This window comes from Podarcis liolepis, assembly GCF_965112155.1.
Source record: "Podarcis liolepis genome assembly, chromosome: 3".
In the NCBI taxonomy this organism is placed as follows: domain Eukaryota; kingdom Metazoa; phylum Chordata; class Lepidosauria; order Squamata; family Lacertidae; genus Podarcis; species Podarcis liolepis.
The window spans coordinates 62,872,073-62,891,715 of NC_139557.1; the positions used below are offsets into that span (position 1 = coordinate 62,872,073).

The following is a 19,643-nucleotide window of genomic DNA, read 5'->3' on the forward strand; positions in this document are numbered from 1 at the left end:
TTGGTGTCTTCCAGAAGGAATGTTTATTTTGCCTTCTAGCCAACAGTCACTTATGAAAATAAGAAATATAAAGACACACACATATATTTTTATTACAAACATGTAATTAAAAACAAATCTGTACAAAAGTGCTTTAACATTACAAACTTGGATTAGAAGTTCCATGCCCATAATTCAAACACAGCATTTTTAGAACTTTGTGGCTAATGTTGGTCAGAGGACAGAGAGGAGGGGATAGAGAAGAGGAGGAGTTTGGATTGATATCCCGCCTTTCAGTGGCGTAGCGTGGGTTGTCAGCACCCGGGGCAAGGCAAGTAATTTGCGCCCCCTAACCCATGGATTTGCGCCCCCTAACCTGTGGATTTGCGCCCCCTAACCCATGGATTTGCCCTAACCCCAGATGTTGCGCCCAGTGCGGCCGGCCCCCCCTGCACCCCCCATGCTACGCCACTGGTTCCAGCAAATAGACTTTGTAAAATAGAAAATTAAGTTATAAGTAAGAAAAGGTCGAAATTTAAGGCAACACTACGTTTCTATATGGCTCTTTGGTATTTTGGTTCTGGCTTTTTGGTGTAGGGATCTTGTATTATGTATTTGAAAATTTAATAAAATATTTATAAAAAAATAAATGAATATTTTTATGGGTGTGGACAATGAGGAGCGTTTCTTATGCTTAATATCTGCAACACATTGAGTGCTCGTCCAGAAAAGTTGAGACTCACCCTCCAGTGCTATGCTCATGAGGCGCTTTCCTTCTCGTTGCTTAGGACTTCGTAGCAGCGGGGGAACCACCAAAAAAGCCCCTTCGGGCACACGGGAGGAGCGAGCCGCCCGCTTTCCCGCCCTCGCCGGCCTCCTGGGGCGCACGCAGCGCTCGCGCCCTCCGCAGCCCGCCCAAACGCGCGCCAATGCCGGGCGACGCGCCCCCTCCGGGAAGCGCGACGTAGGCGCCGCTCCTGCACCCGACGGCCTTTTCTGCAGGGCTTCTAGCTGCAAGCGAGTGTGCGCGCAGAAGGCGGCGCCTGGGCTGGGGAGCGCGCAGCCTCGTCCTTTCCTTTGCAGCCAGCACTGTGAGAGAGAGAGTGAGCCACCAGGACCAGGTAGGGGCAGAGAGCTCCGAGTGCGCCCCCAAAAATGTTGCGCCCGGTGCGGCTGGCACCCCTTGCACCCCCCACGCTACGCCACTGCCGCCTTTCACTCCCTTTGAGGAGTCTCAAAGCAACTAACATTCTCCTTTCCCTTCCTCCCCCACAACAAACACTCTGTGAGGTGAGTGGGGCTGAGAGACTTCAGAGAAGTGTGACTAGTCCAAGGTCACCCAGCAGCTGCATGTGGAGGAGCAGACACGCGAACACGGTTCCCCAGATTATGAGACTATCGCTCTTAACCACACCTCACTGGCTCTCAATAGGTTTATTGTGTGGGTAGGTGGCGGAATGCCTACCTATCAGGAGAGAGTTACTGTGGCCCTTATGGTCACTTGTCACCCCCCCCCCACCAATGTAGGTACTTCCCAATCTGTGGTTACATCTCCACCACCATACTACTGGCAGAATGGGTGAACGCTTCAGCCTTGGGCTCTGCAGAGTCAGCCTATCTGTAGGTTGTTCAAAAACCCAGAACAGTATTTAGATGGCCCCAAAATGCCTTGATAATCTCAGGTAGAAATGAAGATTTTGCTGAACAGTTCATTAGTTTAGGAAGGTCAAGCAGCTCTTCCTGCAGTGGGTAAGCATATACTGCATTGCACATACGCAATGAATCTGCAGTAAAAAGGGAGACTGTACAGAAATCCTCTGACTTCCGTCTATTCAGTTCCCCATGTGACGCCAGTTAGTGCACTGCTTCCCCTTTTTTGCTGTCTAGTCCCTGTTTGACATTGTGTGGTGTGTGCCCCCCCCCCGTATCAGCCCACATTTGTGTCTTATTATAGGTAGACTAGACTAAGGAACAATACAAACGGGGGAGAAAGCCCTGAATATAAATAACCCCCAAAGCAGAGCAGATATATAGGAAGTGGACAGGGCTGACCAGATGCTAGACCATATGATAAACACCAAGAGTCATGGAGCAGTATAAAAAACTGGGCATTTATATGGTACAGCTGGCTATGCATAATCTTTTCCTAATTTATGAGGCTGGAGCATCTGGTGTGTTACTGTCATTCTATTAGGCTCCCCCCCCCCCCCACTTCCAAGTGAGCTGTGTCTTGTTATGAGTATCAGATTTTTAAACGCTGCCCTGCCAGTGGGTGAAATGAAAATGCAATTTGGGGAGATGCATTAATGTGAACCTATTGCTCATAATAATGCCTTTCAGAAGTGAACATGGTACCTGAGAACAAACAAGGGTGTGGGTGTAATTACTATCAATTCACACACACTTCATTTTATACATGGCTATAGCTCACAGGCTTTGCAGTCGCCAGGGACGCGACCTGTATTTGCACCCATCTATGTGGCGAAGAGAGTTTTTATCAGTTCCAACTCTCAGTCCAAAGAAAAGGAAGAGCGAACTACACTAGACCGGAAAAGATCTTCTCTACACAGTTAGGGGAAGGTATCCAGATAGAGGGGCATTAAAATCAGTTGACCACAGACCAAGGCCCAAGCATGTTGGTGCGGCAGGTACAAATTAATGCTTGAGGATATTTATGGAAACTTATTTAACTGTATCTATATAGCTATTATTAGAAAAGTTAGCTGAAGCCCTTCTCTAGACGTGTGCATGTAGCTGTACAATTAAACTAAGTCTTTGGTTATAAAAAAACTGTCAGGTCTTCTTTGAAGTAAGAGATTCAATGTGGCTTACTGTTAAATATGTGAGTGTTAGCTTGCAACATACCTTCTGTAGGATTGGGAAATCATAGTTTCAAATTTCACATCATAAAGATATATTATGAGAAGTAAAAAACTGCAGCAAGTGATCCATCTAGGTCTGAATGCTGTTCTCACAGTTAGTTGGCCAAGCAGATGCCTACAGGAAGCACATAACCAGGGCCTGAAAAACAGCAGCATTTCACATCCTGAGGTTTCCTGCAGCCAGTATTCAGAAAAGCATACTGCTTCCCACAGTGGGGGTAGCAAAAGATTATGATTCTTGCCTTGCAGGGGGTTGGACCAGTTGACCCTCAGGCTTCCTTCCAACTCTACAATTCTTCAAATTCATAGCAGAATACTTCAGATAACCCTAAGTGCTTATAAACCTTTACAATGGATATTTGTGACAGTCAAAAGTAATTGCTTCTCTCTCTCTTTTACAATGTTCTCAGATTGAGAAACGGACCTCTTAGGCTTCTGGTGTGTCACTGGAACTCTGTGTTTTCAGCCATTCTTCCACACCAGGAGGAAGCCAACGCCTGTCATAACCAGAAATGTTTCTGCAGCTATCTGGGAGTGTGGGTTGTTCCACATCTGCATTGGGAAGATCCAGATTTGGAACACAGCTACACATCTCTTCTTGGCCACTGACGTCTCTAAAATAATTTTCATTCTCTTCGGCGCTTTGTTCACCTTCAGAGATTTCCACAATAATGCCTTCATGGAGACTTGAAGTTCTCTGAGAGTGAAGTGTATCTGCTTCTTGGTCAGAGTCACTGAGGCCAGTGGTCTCTCCTGAGGGATCTGACTCTGACTTAATGTCTGGTTCAGTTACAAGAACAGCATGTCTGCCTTCTGGTCTGGGGTCAAAGTTGACTGGGTTCATGTTTTTTACCACAGCAGCCTTAAGAAACGAAAAAGAAAATGAAAAAATTAGTAGCAAGTTATTTTCCTTGGAAACAAAAGATAACACACAGCCCATTTCTCATCCGTTTTAGCATGCATGAACACACGGGAGTGCATCAGTTTGCTCATCTTCCAGCTTCTTCCCTGTCCTTCATTTCATTTCATTTCACTTTTAATTTTTATACCGCCTTTCTATATTGCTATGCACAAGGCAGTTTACAAGCTGAAGAAAGAGCAAAATATAATAATCCGGTCCAACACAAATAAGTCATAATAAAATATGTTATAAATTTGTCATACAGCTCCCATGTTTAGTTATAAGCTCTATAAAAATTGTAAGAGAAGTAAGGAAGTCCAAGTAATCCATAAGCTTACTGAAAGATGGGAGTTCATAAATCACTGGAATATGAGATTTCAAGATAAAATACTCAATCTTATGTTTTGCTTAAATTGAAATGATGCATTGAAATCTTTTATTCATCATTTGAACATAAATGTGTATTTGGATATTTAAAACAAAAAAGTGGGATAAATGCCATAAAAGTTAAAATGGTCGCCACACCAGTGAATCTGGCTGTGGAGGCCTTTGCTTTTGACTACTAATACTGCCAGGTTGTGTCAGGCACCACAGGGACCAAGATGTGTACAGGGCCCCATGTGGCTGAACTTGCTGACAGCATTTCTAATATCCCCACAATGCAGTGCTATGCCATGGACACTGCATTCTGAACACTGTTGCTACCATCTAATAGTCACTTGGGCCCGACATTTTTGTCAGTGCTGCGTCAAAGCGTTTTATACCAGCAGCGGAAGGTTTTTTTCAGCTTTGGCCTGAACAGCAGAGGTTATTAGGTAGAAAGCAGTCCTCGCTTACTCCAGGCATAGACAAACTCGGCCCTCCAGATGTTTTGGGACTACAACTCCCATCATCCCTAGCTAACAGGACCAATGGTCAGGGATGATGGTAATTGTAGTCCCAAAATATTTGGAGGGCCGAGTTTGCCTATGCCTGGCTGACTCAATGTGTTCTACTGAATGCTACATAGTGCATAATATTATAATTGTGTATGACTGTATTTTGAAAACATTTGCAACCCTCTTTGGGAGTCTCTTGAAGCTATAAAGCAGTATGTAAGTTTTCTAAGGTAACCAACAAAATAAAATTTGAGTCTGTTAGCTATTAAGACATAATATATGAAGAAAGGTCCATATAGTTAAAGCTATGGTTTTCCCAGTAGTGATGTATGGAAGTGAGAGTGGGCCATAAAGAAGGCAGATCGCAGAAGAATTGATGCTTTTGAATTATGGTGCTGGAGGAGACTCTTGAGAGTCCCATGGACTGCAAGAAGATCAAACCTCTCCATTCTTAAGGAAATCAGCCCTGAGTGCTCACTGGAAGGACAGATCGTGAAGCTGAGGCTCCAATACTTTGGCCACCTCATGAGAAGAGAAGACTCCCTGGAAAAGACCCTGATGCTGGGAAAGACTGAGGGCACAAGGAGAAGGGGACGACAGAGGACAAGATGGTTGGACAGTGTTCTCGAAGCTACCAGCATGAGTTTGACCAAGCTGCGGGAGGCAGTGGAAGACAGGAGTGCCAGGCGTGCTCTGGTCCATGGGGTCACGAAGACAACAACAACAACGTATGAAAAAAAGAGCTTTAGGCTCCTACAGAGAACTTACCAGAGACTTAGGAAGTTTAATTGTTCTCTGTTTTTTACTGAAACATCTGTAGATTCCTGCAAGGAATCCCGCCAAAAGAAGAAATCCAATAACACCTAGAGTTATAGGCACTGTTAAATCTACAAAATTAAAGAGAGAGACATTTGATACAATAACAAGGCATTGGGTCTAATACTATTAATTCACACATATACGTATGCTACACATTTCAAAGTAGTACAGATACAGTGGTACCTCGCAAGACGAATGCCTCGCAAGACGAAAAACGCGCAAGACGAAAGAGTTTTTGTTTTTTGAGTTGTTCCGCAAGACAAATTTCGCTATGGGCTTGCTTCGCAAGACAAAACGTCTTGCGAGTTCTTGCGAGTGTGTTTCCTTTTTCTTAAAGCCGCTAAGCCACTAATAGCCTCTAAGCCGTTAATAGCCGCTAAGCCGCTAATAGCCGTGCTTCACAAGACGAAAAAACCGCAAGACGAAGAGACCCGCAGAATGGATTAATTTCGTCTTGCGAGGAACCACTGTATTTTTCAGTAAATTAACAGGTCCTTCCTTGGCAGTGCAGAGCTATTTATACAACAGCCTGGAGCACAATCTGGATACATGGACTCTCTCTCTCTCTCTCTCTCTCTCTCTCTCTCTCTCTCTCTCTCACACACACACACACACCCACCCACCCACACCCACCCACACTGTTATCCATGAGAGCATGATAGAATCTGTTTTAAACTCATTACATCTATACAGTCATACCTTGGAAGTCAAATGGAATCCATTCCAGAAGTCCGCTTGACTTCCAAAACGTTTGAAAACCAAAGCGTTGCTTCTGGCTGGCTCCAGGAAGCTCCTGCAGCCAATCAGAAGCTGCAGAAGCCCTGTCAGACATGCAGCTTCCAAATGAACATTCAAAAACTGGAACAGTCACTTCTGGGTTTCGATCGTTTGGGAGCCAAAATGTTCAAGAACTAGGCTGTTCGAAAACCAAGGTACAACTACTGTAGGTAGCATTTCTAGCTTGAGAGGGGCAGTCTTCCATCAGTAGGGAGTTCTACTGAAGGTGTGGGTGGGAGAACAATTCTGAAGAAGCTAGACTGACACCATGGGTTCCCTCTCACAAATTAGGAACCAGGAAGCTGCATTTTGAAACACAGAACTCCCTGGATATGTTTGTGGGCCGTCCCATAACTGCAGCAGTTGAACAGATGGAGGTTATAAAGATGGAGCAGTCAGAAAAAGCTGAACTAGCACCTGTGAATCTAGACAGAATGGCAACTATGAAAGTACAGTCGACTTGCAACTTGCACACTCTTAATTTGCACGATTGCAGCTTTATGCACCTGGTGGCTGGTCACCCGGGGTCACACAAATGCACGCAAAGCAGAGAGCTGAAAAGTGCTGGCGCAGAAAGCACCTTTAAGCCCTCTGCCTTGCTTACTGGGTTCTGAGAGGCTCCTGACACCCTGCGTTGCAGGCAAGACCTGCACAGTGTGCCAGCACTGGAAAGGCAGGGATGGTCAGGTGGGAGTGATTCCAGGGTTGTTGTAGCTACACACAGTTTTGACTATATGTACAATATCTGAACCTAACCCCTGTGAAAGTTGTGATCCTCCTCTACTCCAAATTATGAAGCTGAGTGACCACGGTAACCACTGAATTCAGTGGTGGTTACTTCTAAGTAAAGGAGGAAAGAGGCTGTTTTTGCAAAGATGTGGAGGCTGCAGTCCACCCCCACCCAGTCAATCATGTGACATCACAATGATGGCAGGTGACTAAGGGGTAGCCGGCTTGCCAACCTGTCCAATTTGGTTTATGAGGCAGATTTTGTTAAGACTGTGGCCCATGGAGCCGTAAAGGTTCCCCACCCCGTCCTGGTGCCTCTGTATGATCCTCTGCTCTGCAGATTATGAGGCTTTCAAAATAATGAAGAATTAACTTATTTACCTGATGAGTGTTTAGGAGGAATGTCAATACACCTCTCTTCAGATTCTTCACTCTGAATGGCAAACTCTTCTGAAAATCCTTGAACTGAAACACAATACAAGCTTTCCGAAGAAGGAACTTGAATAAATATGGTACATGATGTGTCACTACATGATGTGTCCTCTGCCTCAAATTTTTGACGCTGTAAATAACAAAAAACCTTTTTTTTAAAGTTACAATTGTTTATGTAAATACAATATATGCAAGGAAACAGGAAGGGGGCTGCCAGCTGATTTAAACGCTGCCTACTAACAACCTAATTTGCTATTGAAGATTTGCAGAATGGAAAAAGCCTTTTTTATGGGCTCCATGATACAACCAGATTTTTCTTTCCATGTTCTTAGAATTAGTCAGATTATCCATCTCTGTTTCCCCACTGCATGATTTATACTGTATGTGGTTTACTTCCCTGTTCCTAACATGATGCAATCAATTTTCTCATTTCCCCCTTTCCTCTGTCCTCCCCTCCACCTCCATTCCTACTTCGTGTCAGTGGTGTTTCAACTAATCAGGGTCCTGGTCCACATTCTTCCCTTCTTTCTAACCTCATTGCTATTTCAATATGCAGCATCCCTCTTTGTGCTCTTAAAAGCTATTGGGGTTTTTCTGCTTAACAGAACCATGTTATTGCTTCTCATCAACTGTCTTCTCTTTCACTGAAACACTGATTTAGCCTCACAGTGTTAGAACAAGAGACTTGCGGTATCTTTAGATCAATGACCAACATATTGTGGGGCATATACCTAGATACATGAAAATACATATTGGGATTCCGCCCTGCCCCCCAACTGTTTCAAATGAAATAACAAAGAAATATATATTGACTTTATAGTTCCTCCTCTTTACCGCTCCTCCTCTTTAGTTCCATTATTACTGTCTCTTTTTAAAAGTCTGTTTAAAAAAGAGACAGAAATTTCTGTCTTTTCTTCTTTACCATTACATTATCCTGACTTTTGCTTTTGTTGAATATTTCCAAATTTCATTCAGTTCTTTCTCCTCCTTCAACTAAAACATTGGTTTACACTGATTTTATGCTGCCTCTATTACTTAAAGCATCAAGCTTGCCTAATTCCCTCCCCAGGCATGCTTAATTCTCTTCTCCACCCTCTATCTTGAGTTTTTAAATCTGCTACTCATTTTGCCCATCTTGGACTGACCACTTCTGTCTTCTTTACTGGCTCCCCTTTCATTATTACATTCATTTTAAACTTTTGCTCTTTGCTTCTAAGTGCCTGCATTCTCTTGTCCTTTGTTTTGTCTTTTCTCTCACAATGTGACCCTACTCGTTCCCAACATTTTGCTAGCACTCTCTTCCTCACCAAGTCCCTTTCTTTCTCTGCTTCCCCCCATTTTCATTCTTTAGTGCTCATTATTCTAATCCAGAGGGACGTGGGTGGTGCTGTAGTCTAAACCACTGAGCCTAGGGCTTGTCGATCAGAAGGTCGGCAGTTCAAATCCCTGCAACGGGGTGAGCTCCCGTTGCTCAGTCCCTGCTCCTGCCAACCTAGCAGTTTGGAAGCACGTCAAAGTGCAAGTAGATAAATAGGAACCGCTCCAGTGGGAAGGTAAACAGCATTTCCGTGTGCTGCTCTTGTTCGCCAGAAGCGGCTTAGTCATGCTGGCCACATGACCCGGAAGCTGTCTGCAGACAAACGCCGGCTCCCTCGGCACATAGAGCGAGATGAGTGTGCAACCCCAGACTCGTCCGCGACTGGACCTAATGGTCAGCCGTACCTTTACCTTAACCTTTATTCTAATCCACTGTGGAAGCACTGCCACAGGTCTTCAGGGGCAATATGCAGCTGGATCCTACATAATTTTCACAAATCTCTTCCTCCCTGGTGATTTCTTCTCTTAAATTGTAAGGTAGGTGCATGTTGGTGTGGGTGTGGTAAATTACCACCTTATTTTAAAAGACACTATATACTATTGTTACTGCTGTAGCACAATTAAACCATCAGTACTCTAAGAGATAAAGCTTTGTTTCTTGAAAAAATGTGGAAACTGAAACTTTAACTGTACCCTAATGTACACAATACTTAGAAACCTGTTCAACATAAATTGTTTTCAATGTATTGTTTTCAATTGTCTTGCTGTGATGAGTAGCACATTGAACAGTCACACACTGAACATGAGATTGTCCATTAAGATCTCTATGCAGTACTCCTGATTCAGGGACACACACACAGATTCTGAACACAGTAGGTAACAGGAATGACTTGGGTAAAGAATTCCAACTGTCATTGCAAAACTGTCAGTGCTTTAGCATAAATGAACAGGTCAATCATGTGAATTTATGTCGTTGAGGTTTGCAGCACTTATCAAAAAGAAATCTGGCCAACTATGCCCTTAAGGGGAAATAGTGCTATCAGTGGTACACTTGTAGATTGAGAGATGCAAGCACACACTTTGAAAGAAACACATTTTTTTTTCAGGCCTTTACCTTCCCCATGCTAATATCAAGAAGAAAAACTGGATGTCCCTTCACAGCTCAAGAATATGAAGTATACAGCAGGAAACAGGAAACAAAGCACACCCAGAAGTCCAGCCATTAGGCAACTTCCAGTTTCCTAAAAAATGTGTGGAATATACTTCATGTGCCTGCTGGTGAACTGAAGCTCATCAGAACTATGCTGAAATTGTTCTCTGAGCATCACATCAAAAATAGCCTCTACATTAGGGAGAGAAGTTGATAGTCTTAAATATACCTTTTTCGGGTGTCCTTTTTCCCAAAGGAACACTCTGGAGGTGAAGTCTGTGATGTTTGCCCTTAAAGTAAGTGGGAACTTCTTGCCATATGGAGTGAGAGGAACTTCAGTATCAACTATTATTTCATGATTCTCAATGTAGATATTAAATTTTGGTGGTGCTATTCGGCCTGAAACAGTTAAACTTTTCTTATTAATATCAAACAGTTCACAGTACTGCAATGCAAGAAAGTTAGCTACAGACTAAACATTTATCAGCGTGATTGAAGCAGTATGGGTGAATCATCAGATCTTATCTGGGGAACAACTTGTGGACAGAATGCAACCCTCAGCCCATTTGTATTGGCTAAAATTCTACTGTATGTAGGGATCAGGCTGCCTGGGTCATGCCACTCTCTTAATATACCGCAAAGTGTTGTGCTGCAAGAATAACAACTATACTTTTCTTTTAACTCTGTGAAGTACTACAGAAGTAATTAAATTGATACTCAATAGAGAGAATCGACAACCTGTGAAGATACTCAGTAAGGAAATTGTGAAGCTATCCCTCATGAATCATAATAGGAGCATCAACAAAGCTATTTTAATTGGAGGCAGGTACTATTTGTCATAGGCTGCTCACCTGTGCCACACATATCTCCCCCTTAGGGCTGGGCGATATCAGCTTGTTGACATCACGGTGTATTGCTAGCCAAACACCGCAGGGGCTGGCGATATACCAGGATGCTGAAAAAACAAGATGCGCTGGCAAGAGCTGAGGCAGTTTCACCCAGGCTTGCAGACTGGGACAATGCAATTGTTTGCGCTGCTCAGCTGAGGGGAGAGGGTTGCTGCTCCCCACAGCAAACAGTTAAAGCAGCCCCGATGCTTTTGCCATTCATGTGTGAGCTGCGAGAGCACCGGGGCTGTCTCAGATGGAGGGGAATATTAAACTGCTCAGCTGAGGAGTGGCTACTGTGCTCCCCTCAGCGGAGCAGTTTCAGAGCCTCCACCCCACCACTGGCTTGTGGGAGACATTGCCAGGCTGGGGGCTCCTTTAACTGCTCAATCGAAGCAAGGGCAGCTGTACACTCAGTTGAGCAGTTTAAAGATGCAGAGGGAGGAACAAGCTGTATCACCGTCTTGCCGATATAGCTTGTTTCTCCCTCTGTGTTGTATGAGGGCAGATTGGGATGGCGGTTTCACTCAGCTGGTGAAACCACCCCTGCTCCTGAGTCCCTCTGCTAGCAGTGCCTGCTTGAGGAAGGAACTCTTGACTCCCCCCAGTGGACGCTGCTAGCAGAGGGACTCAGGAGTGGTGGCGGTTTCACCAGTGATATATCGCTAAGTGAAACCAACATCATGGTCTGCTCCTCATAAATCAATATTATCACCCAGGCCTACTCCCCATGCCCCTGAGCTTGGAGGCTTAAAAGGGGAGCGAGGGAAGCCCTGCAAAGGGATCTGTGAGTCTCCCCGCTTTAAGTTCCTGATCTCAGAGGGGAATAAAGGAGACTTGCAAACCCTTTCCCAAGTCACCTTGCACTTCACTTCTTAGCCTCCGAGACTGGGGACTTAAAAGAGGGAGATTTACAAAAGACTTTAAGACAGCTGCTCCCCTTTGGAGGGGCTCAACCTGGAGTGCAGGGACAGGCTTAAAGCCTTTGCAGAAGTCTCTTTCAAAAAGGTCGTGTACAAGAGCTGCTTTCAGCCAATCAGTGCTGTATTTTAATATTTTGTTGGAAACCACCCAGAGTGGCTGGGGAAGCCCAGTCAGATGGGTGGGGTATAAATAAATTATTATTATTTTCAGGGTACCCAGTACTGGCACTTTTGTTGTTAAAAAGTGTGGCACTTACTGTAACAACTTCATGGTGAGTACCGGCACCTATTTTTTTAGAAAAAAAGCACTGGCTTTAATTGTCACTCAGATTAATGATGATTTAATCCTGATAAAAAACTTCCTTCCAGTAGCACCTTAGAGACCAACTATGGCAAGTTTGTTATTGGTATGAGCTTTTGTGTCCATGCACACTTCAGATACCAATAAAAGCTCATACCAATAACAAACTTAGTTGGTCTCTAAGGTGCTACTGGAAGGAATTTTATTTTATTTTATTTTGACTACAGCAGGCCAACACGGCTACCTACCTATAACTAGATTTAATCCTGCTCTGTGATCTTGCTCCCTGCTGGGAACTTGACAACCAGTGAAGTATTAAACCCTGACTGTCTGCCCTTCAGCTGGCATAATCAGTAACAGTTGATGTGTGGCTAGGTGTGGTTTGGGGAAAGAATAGTAGTAGTAGTAGTAGTAGTAGTAGTAGTACCCACCCTTCACCTTAAGGTCCCAGGATGGGTTACAACATTAAAACAACATTACAGACAATTTAAAACAATCCACAACCATAAAAATAAGGTGGGTCCTGAAAACACCTGTAGGTGCTAGTGTTTAAACAGTACAATGAAGGTGCGAGGCACACCTGTGTGGGTAGGTAGTTCCATAGCTTAGGGGCCGCCACACAGAATGCCCTCTCCTGGCTGCCCACCCAAGCCTTAGAACTACCAAGAGGGCCTTTTCTGCTGGTCTCAGCACCATAGAGGGTCTGTAGGGAAGGAGACAGTCTTTCAGATATTGGGGGCCTGAGTTGTTTAGGGCTTCAAACAGCAATGTGTGTGGCACCTTGAATTGGGCCCAGAAACAAACTGGGAACCACTGCAACTGTTTTAAAACGCAGTTGTATGAGATCTAAATGGAACCCCAGTCAGTAATCTGGTTGCTGCCTTTTGGACCAACTGAAGTTTCTGAGTCATCAAGGGTAGCCCCACGTAGAGCGTGTTTCAGTAATCCAATCTGGAAATTACCAGAGCATGGAGTATAGTGGCCAGATAACCTTTGTCCAAAAGGGATCGCAGCTGATGAACATGCTAGAGTGGAAAAAAATGCCACCTTAGCCTCCGGTGACCATGTCAAATACAGGAGCACCTGCAAACTGCAACCTTGTGGGCTAAGTTGAACCCTCATGTGAGCCCCTGATTGCCCTGCAACCTGGCGATTCCCCAGCCCCATTGCAAAGGATAGCCCACACTCAAGATCTAGAAGCCTTACATATTTCAATGACAACTTACCATTCTCGAACACATGATATCGGTCTGAATGTGTATAGTCTGATTCATGCAGTCCATTCAGAGCTTTAACCTTCACCCAGAATGTATCACACGACTCATCAACCTTGTGGGTGATATCACAATAGTGTTGTGTTATGTTTACACAGTTATCAACTTCCACGTCACCAGCCCTATGTAAAACAAAAGAAAAGAAAACATTTTAAGTTCATATTCAAATTTCTAAAGTGTGATAAAATTGCAAAAAAGTTTATTTTTGTTAATCTGCTGATTCATTAGAAGACAGCACTGAACGAACAAACATTTGGGGGAGGTACAAAGTCAAAACAGTCTTACCTATCATAGCACTGGATGCTCACAGTAAAGAGAGTCTTTGAAGACACACTTTTGTAATCCCACCGAACAGATGTGTTGAAATTATATGAATCTATGACAATATTGCTTGGTGAAGGCACTGAAAAGGCAAAGATTATTACTGCTTTGATGCAACTGAATTAAATGAATTTTGAAAACAGCCAACCAAATGACTATTTATAATTCTAGCAGAAGGATATGAACAGAACACACCAGGGGTGGGGTGGACAGCAGAATTGCCCTGTGTGTTTCTGCAGCCTCCCACATGTCACATACATGTGCATTCCTATACATGTAGGAAATGTCCAACCTCTATGTCTGAAATCTGGATGGAGGGGTTTGCATGTGAGGATGTGGGCACCTACAGCTTATTCTGACCTTATGTCAAATGCATGGAAGCAAAGGAAGTCTGTCCTGCCTGCACTCAGCCCACTTTCTATGCATTTCAGGACGCATGTCAGTAAGTCCAATGAGGTGATAATTCAAGTGAAAATTTCTACAAATATACCAACTGTAGCTCTGCAGTGATACCAGCCTTCAAAAATTGTACCACCCTGCATGAACCAAGGTGGCACAGAGAGCTTGAGGTTGGTAAGCTACTTCCCTCACTATGAATTAACTACTAAAAACCACCCCAAATTTAAATTATTTATACGCTCCACTTTAGTGAGAGAGAGAGAGGCTCCCAGAACACCTCGCAAAAACAAAAAACCAGCTGTAAGCTCAACCTTGTTTCAGGCATATGATCTAAAACACATGACCTGAGGAAAAATTGTTGTTTTTTTTTTGGGGGGGGGGAACCAAACTTCATTCTTAAAGTTATATTGTACTTTTTAATAGCCTCATTTCCCTCCCTAGTTGTTTTTACCTATTTCCTATATTTCAACATTTTCTTCCAATTTCTTCCCACAAAACTTTCTGTACATCATGACAAACCAGGGGTAATAATCCTGTATAATCCTGCTAAGCCACCTGGTCTAGCCACTTCTAGTGTAGTGAGTGAGGCCTTTCTCATTAAGAGATAGGTCTAGTCTGTGACAGGAACACCCCCTCCCCTCTCTTGATGTCGCTCCCTCCACAGCTCAGTAGAAATGGGTTAGCATCTTAGTCTTGCCTGCTATGCTGAGCTGCTGTTCTGTAGCTCATGAACAAATACTTCCCCTGACTCCTGTAAAATATAGCCAGGACTTCCTCTTGCACTGGCACCCACAAGTTATGTTTTTACTCATATTGTGCAATGTAGGTGCAACATTTTAAGTTCCAAATGAATGCCTTTGAGTCTTCCACTGGATAAAAGGGAAGATACATTTTACTTAGTTGTAGAGATAATCCACCTTTCATTAAAGCAGGCAACATAATACTTATCTCTATCATGGAGCCATCTTTTAAACTTTTCAGGAGTGTAAGCAAAAGGAGGAAAAGGACAGTTCGCTAAGCTGACAATATCCTTTCCACACTCAGGACGATGCACTATGTGAAGCTAAAAGTTCCTAGCTTTTAGTAAACCACTATTCCTTAGAGGCCTTCCAAACTTGAGTTACACAATTGTTTTGCAGCTACAAGCACACCAGCTGCTAAATGATACTAAGCTGGGGATCTCTAACATATTTCCAGAAAATACGCAACTAGAGTTCCAAGTGATTTCCCGAGTGCCTCTTCAAATACTTGCTCCACATCTGTTCCTCATGCCTTCCTAAAGAGCCAAAGGCCACCTTGAACCATAGTCAATTCTTCAGAGCATGTATGTCAAGATGAACATGGCAGCCCAAATGCAAAAGTGGCCATGGTGAGAACAGTTTTAAAAGCTTCTTTCCAAAAGACTACACTATTTTAAATCAATTTTTATCCTTCCTGGTTAAATTCTTATGGAATAAAAAATTTGAGGGATCTTAGAGATGTCACACACACACACACACACACACACACACACACACACACACAAAATCTGACATCATGGCATCACAGTAGTAGTCAGTATTATTTTTTAAATACAGTATCAAATTTAGTGGGGCCATTGGGGACTCACAAACAATCTTTTGGAGTCAGTGTCACAGGAGACCTATGGAAGCACTCATCAAAAAATTAAAATCTTGACAAATTTTGGAGAGCTCATGGCATCACAGTAGGAAACCCACATGAGTAAAATTAACAAACTAAAAGCACATTAGAACAACAACAGATGACAAATTTGAGGGTCTTAAAGACTGCAAAAAGCTGCTTGGTGGAACAGAGACAGCCTGTGAGTCCTGATACAGAGGATGTGTGGAAATCTTACCAGACTGATTCAATAGGTTAACACTAATAATATATCTTTAGAATTCAGAAGTATTGTGAAAAGAGTTTACATTCATTTCATGGGTCCAGGGCCAGCTGATTTTAAGTGACCTTTATGGACAAGTTGGTTTAGCAGCCTAGTGTGCTTAACTTGCAGAGTGCAAGATTTATTGATTATCATTGTCTGGATCAACTGTACAACTGCTGAAGGCCCCATATCAATACTGTGGTGTGTGCCCCCCCCCCCCAGAGCACAGGTGTAGAGAGCAAAAGTGCACATCTACTCTGCAGCCTCACCCCTGCACACATCCCTGCTTAACTATGCTTCAGTCCATGCCTATAATAATAATATTATAATTATTTATTATTTATACCCCGCCCATCTGGCTGGGTTTCCCCAGCCACTCTGGGCGGCTGCCAACTGAATATTAAAAACAATACAGCATCAGACATTAAAAACTCCCCTAAACAGGGCCGCCTTCAGTTGTCTTTTAAAAGTAAAATAGTTGTTTATTGCCTTGACATCTGATGGGAGGGCGTTCCAAAGGGCAGGCGCCACTACCAAGAAGGCCCTCTGCCTGGTTCCCTGTAACCTCACTTCTCACAGCGAGGGAACCGCCAGAAGACCCTCAGCACTGGACCTCAGTGTCCAGGCTAGGTGATGTGGGTGGAGACGCTCCTTCAGGTATACAGGACTGAAGCTGTTTAGGGCTTTAAAGGTCAGCACCAACGCTTGGAATTGTGCTCAGAAATGTACTGGGAGCCAATGAAGATTTTTCAGGACCGGTGTTATATGGTCTCGGCAGCCGCTCCCAGTCACCAGTCTAGTTGCCACATTCTGTAGTTTCCGGGTCACCTTCAAAGGTAGCCCCATGTATCCCTTGATCACATGCACCAGCATGAGCAAACAAACCCAGGTGTTACTCTGATTAATCTATAACTCTATACGCCTAATATAGTCTTTACCAATGTTGTGCCCTCTATGCTTTTGGACTACTCCTCCCATCAGCCCAACCAGCACAGCTGTAATAGCTGTGGCTGATGGGAACTGTAGTCTGAAACATTAGGTCAACAAAGGGCATAGCTGTCAACTTTTCTCTTTTCTTGCGAGGAATCCTATTCGGAATAAGGGAATTTCCCTTAAAAAAGGGGAAACGCTGACAGCTATGACAAAGGGTGACATAATATCACACTGATATACCTAATGATTCATACCTAAGCACTAACAGCCTTTTGCACGGCCAGTTTGGGAGCAAAAATCCGCAGCAAATACAGTGCTAAAGGCCACATCACAATAAAAATATGCATGGCTGAAAAATTTAGGACTTGGGGCATTTGTAAATAAACTAAAGGGTAGGTACACTTTACTTTCACATTAAGTTAAAGACTGCCATTCACTCTAATAACAAAAAGAATAGCACTGAAATATATTACGCTGGACACAACATTTGACTTCCATGACTGGCCTTGTCCCAATTTAAGAGTTCTCACTTTAATGAAACTGTATTAATTTGGAACTATTTGGTATTGTATAATTGGGTTATAATTGGAAAACTAATAAAAGAAGCCACTGAGTGTGGCCTTTTGGCAAAAATTTCTCACAATTCAATCACAGACCCCTTGCAGGTTATTGTGTGCTAGTTTGAGTGTAAGCAACAGTTAATATTGGGCACTAACCAACTCCTTTGTTCTGCAGTATTTTTTAAATGGATTTATTGTATGCTTTTATATTGTTGTAAACTGTTGTGATACATGATACAGCGGTAGATAAAAAAAAATACAATGTAGAATCTGCATGAACTGGGAATTTATCACAGAATGCTTCATTGTGGAACAGCACAGCAAAAGGAGATCTTCTGAGTTGTGGAAGTTTCTGACTGAAAATTGTCTCACCTATAGCAACAAAAATCCAGGCAACACACTTGGGCATACAACTCACATGCTATGTGGCATATTTACTGTAACATAAGTAAATCTGTTTATGCCATGTTGCTTAACTCTAATAATAAATAATTACTTATACCCCACCCATCTGGCTGGGTTTCCCCTGCCACTCAGGGCGGCTTCCAGCAAAATATTAAAATACAAGAATCAACTTCCTTATCTACTTCCTTGTATGAATAAGCACCAGAGAACCTACTACTTCTATAGTGCAATACAGGATGAAAAAAGAAAATCACAAACATTTTCCAAATCACAAAGCCTTACAGAAGAGCCAAACACAAGCAGGGGTCTAAAGTCACTTAAAACTCTGTGACCTGGAAGCACTAGCTGCATATTTGACGGTATGTGGGAAGTAAATGCAGTGCTGGCTGGCAAGGCAGATCAACTTAGTACTGTATTCGGCTGTACGGATTTAAGGCCTCACAATAAGTTCTAACAAACCCTGACTCACTCGAAGCCTAGAATGGCGCTGGGATGGGCATAATAAATCTTTCGTGCATACCTGACACCAGGGTACATGAACGGCGCACACACAACATGCGGCATATAAAAACGCAATGAATAAATAAATTTGACACGGATAAAAAGTGTCCCCATATTTTTGGGGCATCCCATTACGAATGGGCCTGTTTCAAAGGGGGGCTTTCCCGTGTGTTTCAAAGTGCCCGGTCGACTTTGCAACGAAGATCAGTAACTGGAGATGATGCCTCCTTCGAAATACTTAATCGTGCGTAAAATCCAAAGAGGGAAGCGTGGAGAAGGCGCGCCGCCGCCAAGACCAGAAGCGAGCAAAAATGACCAGCTCTGAACCAACCGAGCTTTGGCATACCGGAAAACTCATTCCAGAAACCAGATCCTAAAACCCATAGCCCAGGCCTCTTAATCCAGGAATCCCTAAGAGTCGAATTCGCGGAGCCAGCCGCGATGAACAATGCGCCAGGCTCTGGCGGCGCCTCGCTTCAGGAAGAGGCCGAACCCGGACCCGTTCCCCTCCCACGGTACCTTTCTCCGGCAGTGCCAGCGCGCCAGACCCGCCGCGGAAGGCCCACGGCAAGACCGCCAGGGCCACCAGGAGCTCCGCCGGCCCCATTTTCCTCACCCCGAACCACAACAAACCGCGGCAGGGCGAAAAGCACCGTTGGCCGCCTCCGCACTTCCGCTGCTGGAGCCGCTCCCTCGGAGAAAGTCCCACCCACCCAGCCGGGCTCCCACGGAGGGGCGGGGTGGCTGGTAAGGGACGGCCTCCGGACTTTTCAGCTGGAGAGTCCCTTCTCTGGGGAGGCGCGTGAGCATAATAAAGCTGCAGCTGCCTCTTGTTCTGGCTGAGATAGTACGGTCCCAGGCAACCTCAAGTTTTGCTGGTTCTCACAGGAGAGTTGATGTGAGCAAGACGTGATCACTTCAAGCAACAGAGCTTATCCAATGCCCATGTTTGGATCAGCTCAATGTTAAGTTGCTAAAAAGCAATGTATCTAATCTGAAGAGCATTTGTGGTGGTTATTTGTGTTGACCTCACAATAGCTAGAGCAAAAGGTCAAACAGTCACCCTTTCTTTTCTTAAGTTTCGTGTGTGAGCACAAATCATTCCCAATCACTAAAATTCTGGATTTCGTGAGCGTTCACATTTAGCGGCAACCAAACAAAAAAGACAGCCTCAAAATGAAGCGGGGAGCCCCCTCAAAATAAACCACGAGGTTCCTTCTCCATTGTCTGAAACTACAGGAAAAACTATAGGCTCACATACAGGTATGCACAATACAGTTTCAAAGTGAAACAGTACGTTCCTGCGACATTGACTAAAGAAAACACATCCTAGTTCATTTTACAGTTTTGATCTGCTCTTGACTTTCCGTGTGACCCTAGAATTCTCTGC

General features: G+C 43.9%; 1 protein-coding gene across 1 annotated transcript; it reads right to left on the reverse strand.

The window, feature by feature from the left end:
* On the reverse strand, positions 1–18,990 carry IFNGR1 (interferon gamma receptor 1). Its single transcript, XM_083498190.1, has 8 exons — positions 18,773–18,990; positions 13,535–13,652; positions 13,202–13,371; positions 10,094–10,263; positions 7,347–7,527; positions 5,409–5,527; positions 1,192–3,723; positions 1–269 (listed from the first exon to the last, which is right to left on the reverse strand). The coding sequence occupies exons 1-7, from the start codon at positions 18,858–18,860 to the stop codon at positions 3,289–3,291; spliced, it is 1,281 nt and encodes a 426-aa protein (XP_083354316.1). The 5' UTR covers positions 18,861–18,990; the 3' UTR covers positions 1–269; positions 1,192–3,288.
* Positions 18,991–19,643: the final 653 nt, after the last annotated feature.

Excerpts from the sequence above, each read along its gene's own strand:
- IFNGR1 (XM_083498190.1), bottom strand. The coding sequence starts at position 18,860 with ATGGGGCCGGCGGAGCTCCTGGTGGCCCTGGCGGTCTTGCCGTGGGCC. Across the intron at positions 13,372-13,534 it reads AGCATCCAGTGCTATGATAG|GGCTGGTGACGTGGAAGTTG; the intron begins GTAAGACTGTTT and ends TGTTTTACATAG. Across the intron at positions 10,264-13,201 it reads ATATCATGTGTTCGAGAATG|GCCGAATAGCACCACCAAAA; the intron begins GTAAGTTGTCAT and ends TAACTGTTTCAG.